The sequence below is a fragment of the Calonectris borealis genome, chromosome 2 (genome assembly GCF_964195595.1).
Source record: "Calonectris borealis chromosome 2, bCalBor7.hap1.2, whole genome shotgun sequence".
In the NCBI taxonomy this organism is placed as follows: Eukaryota; Metazoa; Chordata; class Aves; order Procellariiformes; family Procellariidae; genus Calonectris; species Calonectris borealis.
The window spans coordinates 82925446-82938806 of NC_134313.1; the positions used below are offsets into that span (position 1 = coordinate 82925446).

Below are 13361 nucleotides of genomic sequence, written 5' to 3' on the forward strand. Positions count from 1 at the left end.
CAAACAGAATCAATGTTCCACCTAAGTTTCATAACTGGTTTGACTGTAGAAATGAATGCTGAAGTCTCCACTAAAATACAAAGACAATTATTCTGTCTTCTAATAAAATTTTTTATTTTTTTAAATATTGGCTTTAGGCAAGAGATATATTTAGCATGTTTATTTAATAAACTAATTAATGCACCCTTCAAATTCCATGTATTTATTTGACATAAAATTGAAAACAGCTTCTCCGTTGCAGCATTTATGTATGACAGATGCATCAGAAATAGTGGTTCTTTCTGCTTCCTCTTCTGCAGCACCTGTTATAGTGAATGACTAGTGGACCACTAAGATACATGACCTATTGGACTCAGCAACAAAAATACACTGGCTTTTTGATGATTAAATAAGTGTGCTTGATATGTGAAGCCAATAGTGTTCAACTAAATGGAGCTGCTAACATATCTCTTTTAAGGTGGATTCCCATGTGGAAAGTTTCCTATCTATCTGAGACCGCAGCACGTAAGTAAAAAAGGAGACAGGAAAAAAAAACCCAAAACCCCAATATATAAGATCACAACATTGCAAAATTAGAGCAGACACAAAGCTAAAATTGATGTCATAAAAATAATAACCTTGATGAAGATTGACTCAAATCTGGCGTACTAGCACATGAAAAAATATCCAAGCGTTCTTATGGAACTATTTTCTTCCTATCCATTACATATTTATAAGTCATGAACCAGATAGTAAGGAATTCTGGCAGCTGTCAAATGCTTGCTTTCCTATGTAACACAATGAAATTGTTCTCCAAGTGGTGAAACAGGTGTGACATTTTTCCAGTCTCACCTTCCTTATTTAGACAGCAAGCACACTAGAAACTATCAGCTAGGAGATAAATCTTGGAACATAATCTTGAGGGATATTAACTAATATGAATGAGCAACTGGGCTTAGCTTTGCATAGATACACACACACACACACAAAGCAGCTTTGCATTTAGCTACTTGAAGGTAAGCTCTGATATGAGCATATTTACCACTGAAAAGTAACAACGTTCAAGTCAATCTTTATTCAAGGTAAAATTAAGCACACAACAGTGAGATACAAACACTAAATATTTGTTATGATTTGCAAGAGATCAAAGGCAGTACTTCAATCTATTTACCAAATTTAATATCACTTTAAGATTTAGCATTTATAAGCCTATTGTAGAGGTTTATTGAGAACAATTTTCTAAAAATACCATAATGGACTTTATGTCTTAGAAAATATATTTTTAGAAATGATCCATTGTATAGCTAACTACATACTGATGTTTACATTTAAAAACAGAAAAGAACTCTTAGAAATCTTTTTTTTAACATTACTTGACATCACACAGAAGTGCTACCCCACGCAGTACCCAGTGCTCTGGAGGCTGAAGGGTTTTAAGATCCATAGCAGCAATGTAATTCATATCTGTTCGAATGGTCTTTTTGTAGACTGGACATGAATACAGACGTGGATCTTTTGAAGCTGAGAAGACAGAAGAGACATAAAACCAATGAAACTAGATTGAAAAACCAGGGCCCTAAGGGATTGGGCATAAGGCAAATGTAAAACTGAATCAAAGTTCAATAGCACGCAGCTCTCCATCACCACCAAAGAAAACTCTTACTCGATTCTCACACTGTTCGCTGCTGTGTTATTGCCAGCTGAAGGCCACATATGGCTTGAAATTCCTGTAGGTTTAAGATTTAACATCAGCACCTCGGAACTGGATGTAGCAAGAAATGTAAATGGACACTCTAGCATGATTAGCATTATTATTGGTTCAATCTGCCCACTGAACATTACTTCTTATCAATATATAATTAATGTGTCAAAATAAAAAATGCCCTATTTTGAACAACCTGTTTTGAAATGCATTTAGTATTTCAGAGTATAAATTGTCAACTTCTTCACTGCAGAACTAGAACAGTAGTCTAGTTGTGCGTAATACTTCAGTGTTCATTATGCAGCATCTTGGCTGCTTTCACGGTGATCATACCTCTTATAAAAGATTAGCTGCACAAAATCCTGACAAAACAGCATGTAAGCAGGCTTTGCTTTTGGAGGTGGAATGCTGTTCAACAAAAATTTCCAGTTTCACATTCAACAGTGCATAGTCCTATCCTATTTTGCATCCCTATTCAACAGCATTTTCTATTTTATATGCAAAAACCCCCCACATTAACCGAAATTATACATTTTCACAAAACAGCACTGTTCTTCAGCCCCCTAAGTTTCCTTTCCATTCTTACAGTCCTTTTCTGCCTCAAAGACAAAATATCTTCCACCACCTTACTCCACCTCTTATTTGCTTCTGTTAGCTCAAACATAGCCTTGTCCAGAAAAAAAAAAAAAGCATTTCTATAAATATACATGTTACATACATAACACGTTATCTATAAATACCTTATATACGACAGACATGTTATATATATATATATATATGTTGTGTATACATACTTATGCAAGTTATATATATATATATCTCTAAAAATTACATTGGTTTTTGGGATGTGGGAAAGAGGTTATTTGGGTTTAGGTTACAGAGGCTATGGAGTTTACAGAGTTTATGTATATAAATGTTGATCTTCTCAATCCAGGACACATATTGTCAATGGAAGACTGAATGTAAGTATGTTTGTCAGAGGAGGCAGAGAACAGCTCATCTGCAATGGGTTTAAAAAGTTATTAACACCATTAAGACCAGAAGGTAGAGACCTATCTAAATATAAGGGAAAAAAGTGCTTATTATCAATTACCAAGGAAGGCTGAAAGCTCATTTTATATGGAAGACAGGGAAGTCTCCACTGTTGAAAAAGATTCATATGTATACAGTGAATAGCGACAGCCTCATGAAATCCCTAAAGCCCAAAAGACTTCCATGCAGTTGAATAAAAAGTTACATTGAATTCTATCAAAATAACATCCTTTACAATACAGTTACTTACTGTTATTCTCTGCATATATCCTTATAACTGGCATCATCTCGAAGAGCGCCTTGGGCTTAGATTCTGTCAGTCTCATGTTTCTTCTGTCCCAACCAGCTCCTTCCAAATACAGCCCATACACATAGACACCTTCCAAAGGAGGGCTTGCGATATCATCCTTCATCCATTTAGTGACCTCATTGCACAGCATTACACTGTCAAGAGCCCATCCTTTGTTAGCCCTTGTTATTTCCTGCCGAAAAATAGACGAAAGTATGGAGGTTACATTTTTACATGTACATGGCACAGAGCCATTTTTTCCAAGCATTTATTAGAAACATATTTGTATGGTCACAACTTATTCTCTTCAATACAAAAAAATTAACTTTTTACGATAACCATGTTTACAGCAGTTTGACTTCTCTCTACGCTAGTGATGGCATGGTACTACAAGAAAGCTTTCAGTACTTTATCCACTATATTTGATTTGCAATCTTATTATTATATACAATATCGTAAGTCCATACCAAGTAACACAACCACTGAATGCTAATGGTAACTGGCTCTTGCGAATATGAAAATTTCACAGTTTTCATGAGATGAGAAAACATTAACTGCATGTGCTAAGTAAAACAATTCCAATGACAAAAGCAAAATGCTTAATTTGCTGCATATTTTCTGGGGTTACCTTCCTTTTCCTGTACCTATACTCTTCATTAACTGTATTGTTAGTAATATCTCACTCAGCTTTAAAGCTACATAAAGAGACTGCAAAAAACCTAGAGAATTCTTGGAGATAGACATGCTTAAGAGTCAACATAGAATTCAAATTTAGTCAGTTGTTAGTGCACTGGACAACACTCCTTTATCTTTCCCAATCCCTTACTATCTCATGCTATTAAGTTATGCCAGACCTAAGTTTTATCCTGGTCTTGTAAACGTTTTCCAAGATCTTTGTTTGAAGTAATTGGAATTAATGTTTGTCCCATACTGCAGATAATTAGCTGCCTTAAAAGAGCAGAAGGGCTATAGTTCAATAATCATTCTGGCTCTTCATCTTTCTCATTTCTATTAGTTCCACCATATAGCAAAGCCCAGAAAGTCTCTTTCATTTTTACTGGGGACACTAGGTTGTTATGTACCCACATCCTCTTGTTAGGGAACCAGAAAAGTTGTGCAGATTCGAACTGTTTCAGATCCTGCTACTAAACCCTTTCCACAAGCTTAGATCCAAAAGAAAATTCCAGTTTAGGACTGTTTACTCAAAGAAATATCTTGTTATATAATTCCAAGGCTATATGCCTGCAATTTTAGTAGAAATAGGTCACCAATTAGAACTTCAGTTTGATAGCCAAAGATTACACTACCCAGACCTCAGAGCAAGAGCGAAGATTTTCCTTCTCTGCAAATCTTCATTCTCTCCTCCACAAGTTAGCTTTTGTCTGAGGTCCCATTGGATTCCCACCTGAGTATTCTTTCCCAACTTTACAGTTTCCAGTCAATTATTGTCTCCAATGTGTCCCTTTATGCCAACCAACATAGGTATTGATTGCCTCCTTTTAAAGTAAAAAGTAGCTCACTTGTCAAATGCAACTAGCATGCTGAGCAACCAACACAATCACCGAGTCGACAGAGATACACACGTTAAAAAATACATCAAACTTCATACTTAGTATGCATTAATAAAGAAAACACTTTCCCACTTCATAAAGAGAGACTGAATCAGCTACTGAACTGGAGAAGTGTAATTTAAGACTAATTCTGAATAGCTTTTCTGGCAAGTCTCCAGCCAGGTAAGTACTGAACAAGACTAAAAGGGAGGGGAAAAAAGGAAAATAAACTCATGGGCTTAACACCTCTTCTCAGGAATATCTCAATGGTAACATGAGACATTACTTCCCCAGTCTACCTTAATAATGTTGTAAGGTAACCCCTACATACATGGGGCTCGGATCAAAGCAGGAAATATATTTTAACACATGAGTGGTTGATGTACTGAAAAAGTATGTGCAGAGAAAGAACACTTCACTCAGGAAATGTTAGACAGTTATGCAGTCTTCCCTGCTGACATGATGGAGCCATATGTATAACTCAGCCTTCATCACACAATATACTTTTTTTTTTAAAAAGTATATCAAAGAATAAGCAGAGTGAGACTTTAAACACAATTTACCTGCCTCATTGCAGTTAAAAATCCTTGAGGATTAAAAAACCCTGTCATCCAGAAGCAGTTTGGTCGGCTTTCAAAAATCCAATTGTAAAATTGGTGGTTTCTTTCTAGAAGCTCAGTAAACCAGAAACCAAGTGTACTGGAAACCCAAGATGCCTAAAAATAGTAAACAGCGTGTTTGTTTTTTAATTTTATTCAACAGTTTTAAAACATCATATTCATGTCAACAAAAGGTAATTCCTCACAAGGTAGTAAACAACATAATATTAGCAAAGCATATTTAAAACTCATTTTCATATCTTAACTTTTAACCTGATAGATATACGTTGCATCCCACTGAAACCTGAAGCAAATTCTTGCTCTGTTCAAATTCATGCCTACCATTCCATTTACACATGCTTAGTGCTCCCTGTGGTAATTGTCCATTTTATGACTTTTTTGCAAAATTAGACAGTTGTGTGAACTAGGAAGAAATATTGTCTACATGTCTTTCTAAAGCCAAGGTCAATGCATCGAGATAACAGGATTTCTGCCAAAACTATTCTGCTTTTTCTGAAAAAAGCTAAGGAAAATTGAGCTTGGACTATATAAAGATTTATAATTATTTTTCTCTTTGAATAGTTGTATCACACTTGTGCTGTGAAGCATCTGCTTTGGTGTAGATTTTGTACCAAGAAAACACTTTGTCAATAAAAAAAAACAAGCAAACAAAAACACCAAAAAAAATCACCATTTTTCTTTCCATCAGTTGCCATAAACAGCTCTAGTTGTCCCTGAAAACAATTTCTATGGGGAGAGGCTGAGAGAGATGGGATTTTTTAGCCTGGAGAAGACAAGGCTCAGAGGAGATACTGTCAATGTTTATACCTCATCCATGGAGAATGGAAGAAGATGGAGCCAGATCCTTGTCAGTGACAGGAGAAGACGCAATGGGCACAAGACGAAATGTGGGAAACTCCATTTAAACTTAAGAATTTTTTTGTTTGGTTGGTTTGTGGTTGTTTGGTTGTTTTTTACTGTGAGGGTGATCAAACACTGGAACAGGTTGCCCAGAGAGGTTGTGGATTCTCGCTTCTGGAGAGTTCTGGGAAACCCGCTCTAATTGACCCTGCTTTCAGAAGTGGGGTTAAACTCGACTGTCTCCAGAGGTCCCTTGCAGCCTCTACTATTCTGTGATTCTACAACTACAAGTCTTAATCTCAAAGAATAGCAACATTGTAGTCCACTAGTGTGGGTGCTATTTTTTAAAATCCATCGTCACATTTTAAATTATTTTCTTCTCTCTAGCTTTTTATCCTGCCAATATGCCACAGGCTGTTAAAATGGGAAATACCTGCATCTCTCACATTCATTTCTATTTTTATAAATGAAAGAGGGCTTGTTTGACTGTGTTTATTGTAGCCCAAAATCTACTCCAGCAGTTGCACAGTCCCAGTTAACACTTGTGTTTGAAAAAAGTATTTACTGTATGTCTAGCAGTTTAACCTAGCTCTACAGAAATAATATTTCTTTTCCTTACAAAACAAGTGATGTACAATGTACACCTACTTTTTTCCAGCTAGCAGGAATCCTTCCATCATACATGCAGTCTAAAGCGTCCCTCAGATTTTCACTCATAACAATTGTCCCATCAATGGCAAGTTTTAGATCAGTCAGAGTGCTTCTCACTAAGGAAATAACTCTCTGCATTTGTTCGATCTCCTGTCGCAAAAATATGTTCATAGGCTGAAAAGGTCCCATGTTCTTTAGTTTCTCTTTTACCTGTACATAGAAAACAAAGATCCTTCAACAGAAATAAAAAACAAAGTTGGCTTTATGTCAAGGTTAGGCCCCAATATAATTTTTAAGACATAATATTTTTATTTAGGAAGTTAAATGGTCAGTTTGACATCTTCCTTGAATCCTCTGCAAGACAGAAATACAGGATTTGTTCCAAGAGAAATCGATGATGCTGAAACGGGCTATGTTTTTAGCCTAACTCATGACTTAGTCTGTATATCAATCTACAAGCTAATGTCATTTAAACAGCATGTAGGCCATACCCCATTTCAAGGATTTCAGCTTTAATTCCAACAGACAGTTCCCAAGGTTTACTTTGCACAAACCAACCAAGAGTGATTGCCCCAGCCACTTTGCCTCAGCATAGTAGTGCTATTTATCAGCAGTGCCTGGGAACTATCACAATGTCAGGTAGTCTTGTATTCTAATAAAACTTGCTGATATATTTTTAATCACAAGTGTAAAGTTAATAAATTAACAACAACTTTATGGACGTAACTAGAAATTTTGTAGTCAACATCTCCTATTGGGAGATAGGTGAAAAAATTATATAGACCATGTATTGAATCCTATACAGGGTAACAGCCCTGTTCTTAGTAATATGCATAACCTTTCTAAGTTTATCAGTATTTTGCTACACAAAAAGGAATTAAAATAGTTTTCATCATGTGAAGAAGTTTAGCGCTCCACATTCACTTTTATTAATACAAACTAAATTTCCATTTGTCATTTCTGAACAGAGCTGATCTGCCCAAAAAGAGCTCTTGTAAACTTAACAGGGCTTACTGTACCTATACAATGACACTATATAATATATGCCTTTATTAAGCCACATATCCATTCCTGGAGATGTCAAGCAGAATTTGAAGAGAGTTGGACTAATAACTACCAGGAGATTTAGCCCATCACTAAAGCAGTACCCTTCTGAGAAACTCAACAGATTGTAGTCCTTTGCAGATCCTAGACATCTGGTTCAGCCTTTTGGAAAGTCACAAAGCTCAGGCTTCTAGAAAGACAGTCGGTCAGAAACTTCAGCAAGTGCAAACTTTTAGAAGACTGCTAGATAATTGGTATTCCAAATTCAGATATGTTAACTCATCTGTTCAGATAAAATACATTATCATAATTATGCCATTTGAGGGAAGATTATGTAATACAAAATGGGCTACAGAAAACATAAAACAACAGATGTAAGACATGGGTACCTGAAGAGAGTCTATACTCATGAACATACCACACATAAGGGAAACTTACTACTGTGTAAAAACGGAAAAGAGGGCGTTAGATTGTACAAGTCTCCTTGGTCCTTCTCATAGCTCAGCATCCTGACAGGAGAGTATTGGCAGCCATAAGCCTCCCAGCCTTGAATCAGGTCCTCATGCTAACTTCCATTAAAGAGTAAGTAAAATGGCAGAAGACTAAGGATAAGAGATTTCACTCCCCTCAAGAAGGAGATGGCAGGCAAATTATCTAATTAATAAAACATCTTATTGCCTAGATGAGCAGGTGGCTGCTTTGGGAGTCTGCTAAAGCACAAACATAGGTGTGAACTTTTTTCTGATGACGCATTGGGGTGATTCACACCCATTTCATAACAAAAGTGTTGTAAATGTTTTATTACTGACATAACCAATCTTAATTGCTTTTAAGCTTTCGCAAATATAGTGAAACCCAAAAGTTCAGCATCCCCTGATACAGGAAATATAGGTACCTTAACTATTTTACAAGCATTTTCCTCTCATTTATTTGAAGTTCATAATCAGCCTCACCTGGGAAGAACTATAATGTCAGCATCCTAAAATTCTGGGGCTCTAAAGGAGCACTAAGAACTATGGAAAGACCCAGAAACAACACAAATTGTCCAAACACTCAATTAAACTGTAGTCTCCAGGATGGGGACACAGAATACAGTCAATTGGAGTGTCCATGTATCTAGTCATCAGTAAATGTTTTCTAACTGTAAGAAAACTCCCTGACCTTGAGAGACATTCCATCTTCCACATAAACAGAAGGAAAGCTGCTATTTCAGAGAAGAAATGGCTGCAAGGCAGCAGGTATCCATTACAAATATAATTACATGGGCTATTATGTGTTAATATGGATCCTGAGATACTAACACTAGGCTTCCATCAATGAAAGCTATCACTTGACAAGCTTTTCAGCATTCACTTCACTGAAGAAGAAAGCAACCTAAAAATATCTTCAGGATGTAAGCTGAATCCCAAAGTAATACATATGTTAAAGCTGTAATACTTTTAGAAGCACGAATACACTTCAACACCACCTCAGTTCTCTACAGTGTCAACAAGCTTAGCTTAAAAACTGATGATCCTACCACCCCCATAGTGCAAATGATAATTTAAGCATTAAGTGGTTTAATATTTTGAAAAAGCTCTTACAAAAGCACTTCAGTGCACATTTAGTGACTTCATTTTAAATGTTAAGGGTCTGGTCAGACTTCTTTAAAACATGTTTTTGAAGTATTGCCTGCATGAATGCATTCAGACATGGTTTTAGAAAATTAACATTATTACTCTTTTTGGTTTTATCCACACAAAGCAAGATGGAGCAAATGTTTCTGACAGCATTTCATTAACTCACTTCAAATGGTACATAATCAGCAGGAAGCTTTTCCAGCATATCATCAGCCAGTCTGGCTACAACTGCCTCTCGGGTTTCACCTCCTCCACCAGAGCTATCTTTAGGCTGAATACTGAGGATGATGTCCAATACATCTTTGGAAAGTTTACTTTGGTAAGTGATATCTGCATTAGGGTGCAAACCAAACACCTCCGGTGTGTCGTAAGCAGGAAGATTCTACATAGTAAAATATAAAAAGAGCACAACTGGAGATGAGTTTATAAGCTAATTATTAAAAAAAAAAACCAACAACAACAAAAAAAACCCCACAAAACAAAATAACGAACACAAAAGACCCTCCCCTACATTGTAAAGGAAGAGGCTAGATCAAAAAATCTTAGGGCAAATAACTTGCTGTGATCTATTTGTCATGTCATAGCCCAAATCACACCAAGGTTAACAACAAATTCACTTTTAACCTCTATATACTATTTTAAGAGTCAGCTTGTACTTTCATATAACTACATCTTTTATTTCTGTGAGGTTGTACCCAATGTCTAGGCTCCATTCTATGCCCTCTTTAATAACTGTATGCCTTCAGGTATGTCCCTCAAGCAAATCACGTGAAAAAGAAAAGGTTACTGTCATGACAATGATGATAACATTGATGACAACAATTGGTTGTCACTAATAAATATGCAGACTATTAGAAAGCAATAAAGACTCTGTGAAAAAAAGACAAAATACAGGTACTCAGAAGAAAAGACAAAATATAGGGACTCAGGAACTTGTGAGAAAAAGTGAATTGGGTTTTTTTGTGTTGAAAAGCTTCCATTTACCAACCTGTATGTACTGAAGGTATTGATCCACCATAGTACATTTGGGTATGCTGTATCCCTTGTAGAAGCTGAATTCCTGACTGAATGTATTTTCACTGAACCAAACCTTTACAAAGGTGTTCATGAGTCTTTTGTCATAGTCATCTGTCACACGGCCACCATACTGGATCTCACCTATCATGTAACAAATAGTACTCCAGGAGATCCCCTAAAACCAAGCAGAAAGCACTGATTTTAGCTAATCCTTTTCTCACTAGTTACATCTCCCTTAGTAAGAACAGCTGATATACCAAGTCCTGCATCTCTGTCCCTTTTGGAAGAAAGTTATTTTCTTACTACTCTTTTTTCCTATAATCCTGCATTCCCAGAACATCTTCAAGGATTTCTCAAAATAGAATTCATTGACAACTAATTCAAGAGGCTATTCCGGCATTTGGGCAAGAGCAATACAGCTACATTCCAATCACGCTTTCAACTTCACTTAAAATGCCAATCGCAAAGTGATCTGCCACAGACCTCTATATGACAACTGACCATATGAAAGTGAGGAATGTAAGAGGAATTCTTACATAGTCATTTAAAGCAACTTTCCATTTCTTTATGCTGCCAAGATAAGTTGGAGGAGCCAAATCTTATTATTTTTACTCAAAATTTATTTAAACAAAAAAATATTTAAAATACAGTGGTCCATTTTTAACTATCTGGCTTAATTAGCATTGAAAAGAGGTCTATACTTCTAAAGTTTATATTTCTGGAGTTTTTGGGGGAGACGGCTGGGAGAGTTGTTTTTTTTTTTTTAACGTACAGATTAATACAGAAATTTAACGTGCACAGGATTAAAAATCTAACTTGAGCCTGCTGCTCTACAGACATATATACTTGGAATGTTGAATGTTTGTGGAAAGAAACAAAAGAATAATTCAAAATCATGTTTGTGTTTCAGTTATTGGGAACCATGTGTATATATTCCACTACTAGAAAGATCCATCACCCTGATCCACCTTCCGCACAAAAACATTAATTACCTTCTTAGCATTCATGCCATCCAAGTGGTTTTGAATGAACTGCACAGTAGCATTGAAATCAGCTTGATTAAACTCATAGGGTATATTCCAACCCAGAGATCCAAACTTGCGTCTTTCTTGAACAGTGGAGTGTAGAAAGGCTACAGCATACAACATTGGTTTCCATTGTACCATGTCACTGACATCTAGTAAATCCTGGCTGACACCTATTGATTGTAAGAGAGCTTTATAAGAAACACAATAATATTATTTTTCAAAACCACTTCAAATCAGTACTAAAACATCACTCCTAGAGATTCTGTTGGCTCTCTGCCTCACCCAAAATTATTGTCCTACAAAGTGTTCTATGCTGGAGACAGTTTATAGCATGTTATTAAGTTGCTGAAATTAAAAGACTAAACTTCAGGAAAAAAAAAAAACAAACCACAATTTACTTTTAGCTGAATTCACATTAAGTTGCTTTCTGTACAGACTCTTTGACTACAGACCTTTATTTTATGCAATGTAAGGAGCACTTAATAGCCAACAAAGATTAACATGTCGCTTTTCTGCAAAAAGACACAAGAAGATTAAAAATTCAAACACTTTGAACGGAGGTATTAGAAGCCAACATTTGAGAAAAGAAAAAGCATGCCCTGTTTTGCTGTCCAATTAGTTCTGGCAACAGAACTTCAGCAGATCTTCTCTTCCTTTTAATTTTCACAACTTCTAGCTCAAACCAAGGATCAAGATACATCCCAGCATCGTTGTGATCAGCTCCTCATATTAGCTTATACCTGCTATCAGTGGCTACAATGTGACAACACGGTAACACCAGAGAGTCCAAAAATGAGCAAAATTTGACTTTAAATCATTATCACTCTAGCGCTTACCACTATATGTTCTCTTTAGCCCAGCTCTGAGCCCTTGTGGTGGTTCATTGGTAAACTTAATAGACATTTGAAGAAGGGTGATGGGGAACTGTTTGTGAATTTCGGTGGTCATCCACAGTCGAAAGCTTTCATGGACAGTCTCTGTCTCTATTACAGTGTCCATCAACTCATCCAAAAAGCTAAGTCCAAGGTGACAGTTTTGCAGAAGTGCCCAACCTCCCTAGTTTAAAACAACAGAATATAAAGTTATCAACATTGTTTACAAACTGAAATCACTAAAATCACTCTTTGTTTATGCTGTAGGTTAGGAACAAAGCCAACACAACTAAGCTATAGCAAAATATAGCATGTTTAAGTGCTTATGAGAGCTGTTAAAGGAAGAAATCCTCCACAGTCAATTTTGCACCACTGGCTCACCAAATCAAAACCAAGGCCTTAATCATTTGTTTTCGTGTCCATTTCATGTACAAACAGAGACCAGTAGCCATAGTAATGGTACACATGCAATTAACAAAATATTTTTTCTCCAAGAAAAAGCTCATGTGAGGTAAGCTGTGGGATGTTCCTTCTGGGGGCATTGTTCGCTTGTTTGGTTTTATCATCTAAACCACATCTAAAGTAAGTGGTCCTTACTTGTCCAATCTGGTCTTCTCTGGTAGTCCTAACTTTTCCATTTCAGTATGTTTAAAACATATCTGGACATTACTATAGTGCTGATAAACACTGATAAATCTTGACTTTCTAGGTGAACCCATGCTTTCATTGATCAGAATGTCGCTGATAATAAGGGAACTCAGAAGTAGCTCCACAGAGCAAGCTGCTAAACCTTGTTCCTCACAAGGGTCACAGGCTTGGAAAAAAAACAATATACATACTTAATTAATCTATTGCCATCAATCAATAGATATCAAGCTTTCTCATATGAATTACCATACTTCATATACACATCTCACATACCTCTTCATTAAGAGGTTATGTGAGACAGTGAGGGAAAGTAACTGCATTTCTCTTAACTAAACAAAAAGGAGCTCTTCTTCCTTATCTTTTCAATGAGTTTCTTCTCATCTGATCTGTTAATTAGCTATTAATGTGAAGTTGTCAAATGAGAATCTGAGGCAAAAGTCAGAGGAAAACTGGTTATACAGACAGGGAAG

The 13361-nt window shown here is 36.2% G+C and overlaps 1 protein-coding gene across 1 annotated transcript in view; it reads right to left on the bottom strand.

The window, feature by feature from the left end:
• Nucleotides 1-1254: 1254 nt before the first annotated feature.
• The window catches only part of DNAH5 (dynein axonemal heavy chain 5), a 160875-nt gene continuing 148768 nt past the window's right edge, over nucleotides 1255-13361 (bottom strand). The window contains exons 72-79 of the mRNA XM_075142467.1: nucleotides 12208-12427; nucleotides 11336-11541; nucleotides 10315-10518; nucleotides 9493-9708; nucleotides 6661-6873; nucleotides 5116-5268; nucleotides 2964-3195; nucleotides 1255-1500 (exon numbers count right to left, since the gene is read on the bottom strand). Of these exons, the coding sequence (XP_074998568.1) occupies nucleotides 1349-1500; nucleotides 2964-3195; nucleotides 5116-5268; nucleotides 6661-6873; nucleotides 9493-9708; nucleotides 10315-10518; nucleotides 11336-11541; nucleotides 12208-12427 (1596 nt within the window). The 3' untranslated portion in view covers nucleotides 1255-1348. The remainder of the gene's footprint in view (nucleotides 1501-2963; nucleotides 3196-5115; nucleotides 5269-6660; nucleotides 6874-9492; nucleotides 9709-10314; nucleotides 10519-11335; nucleotides 11542-12207; nucleotides 12428-13361) is intronic.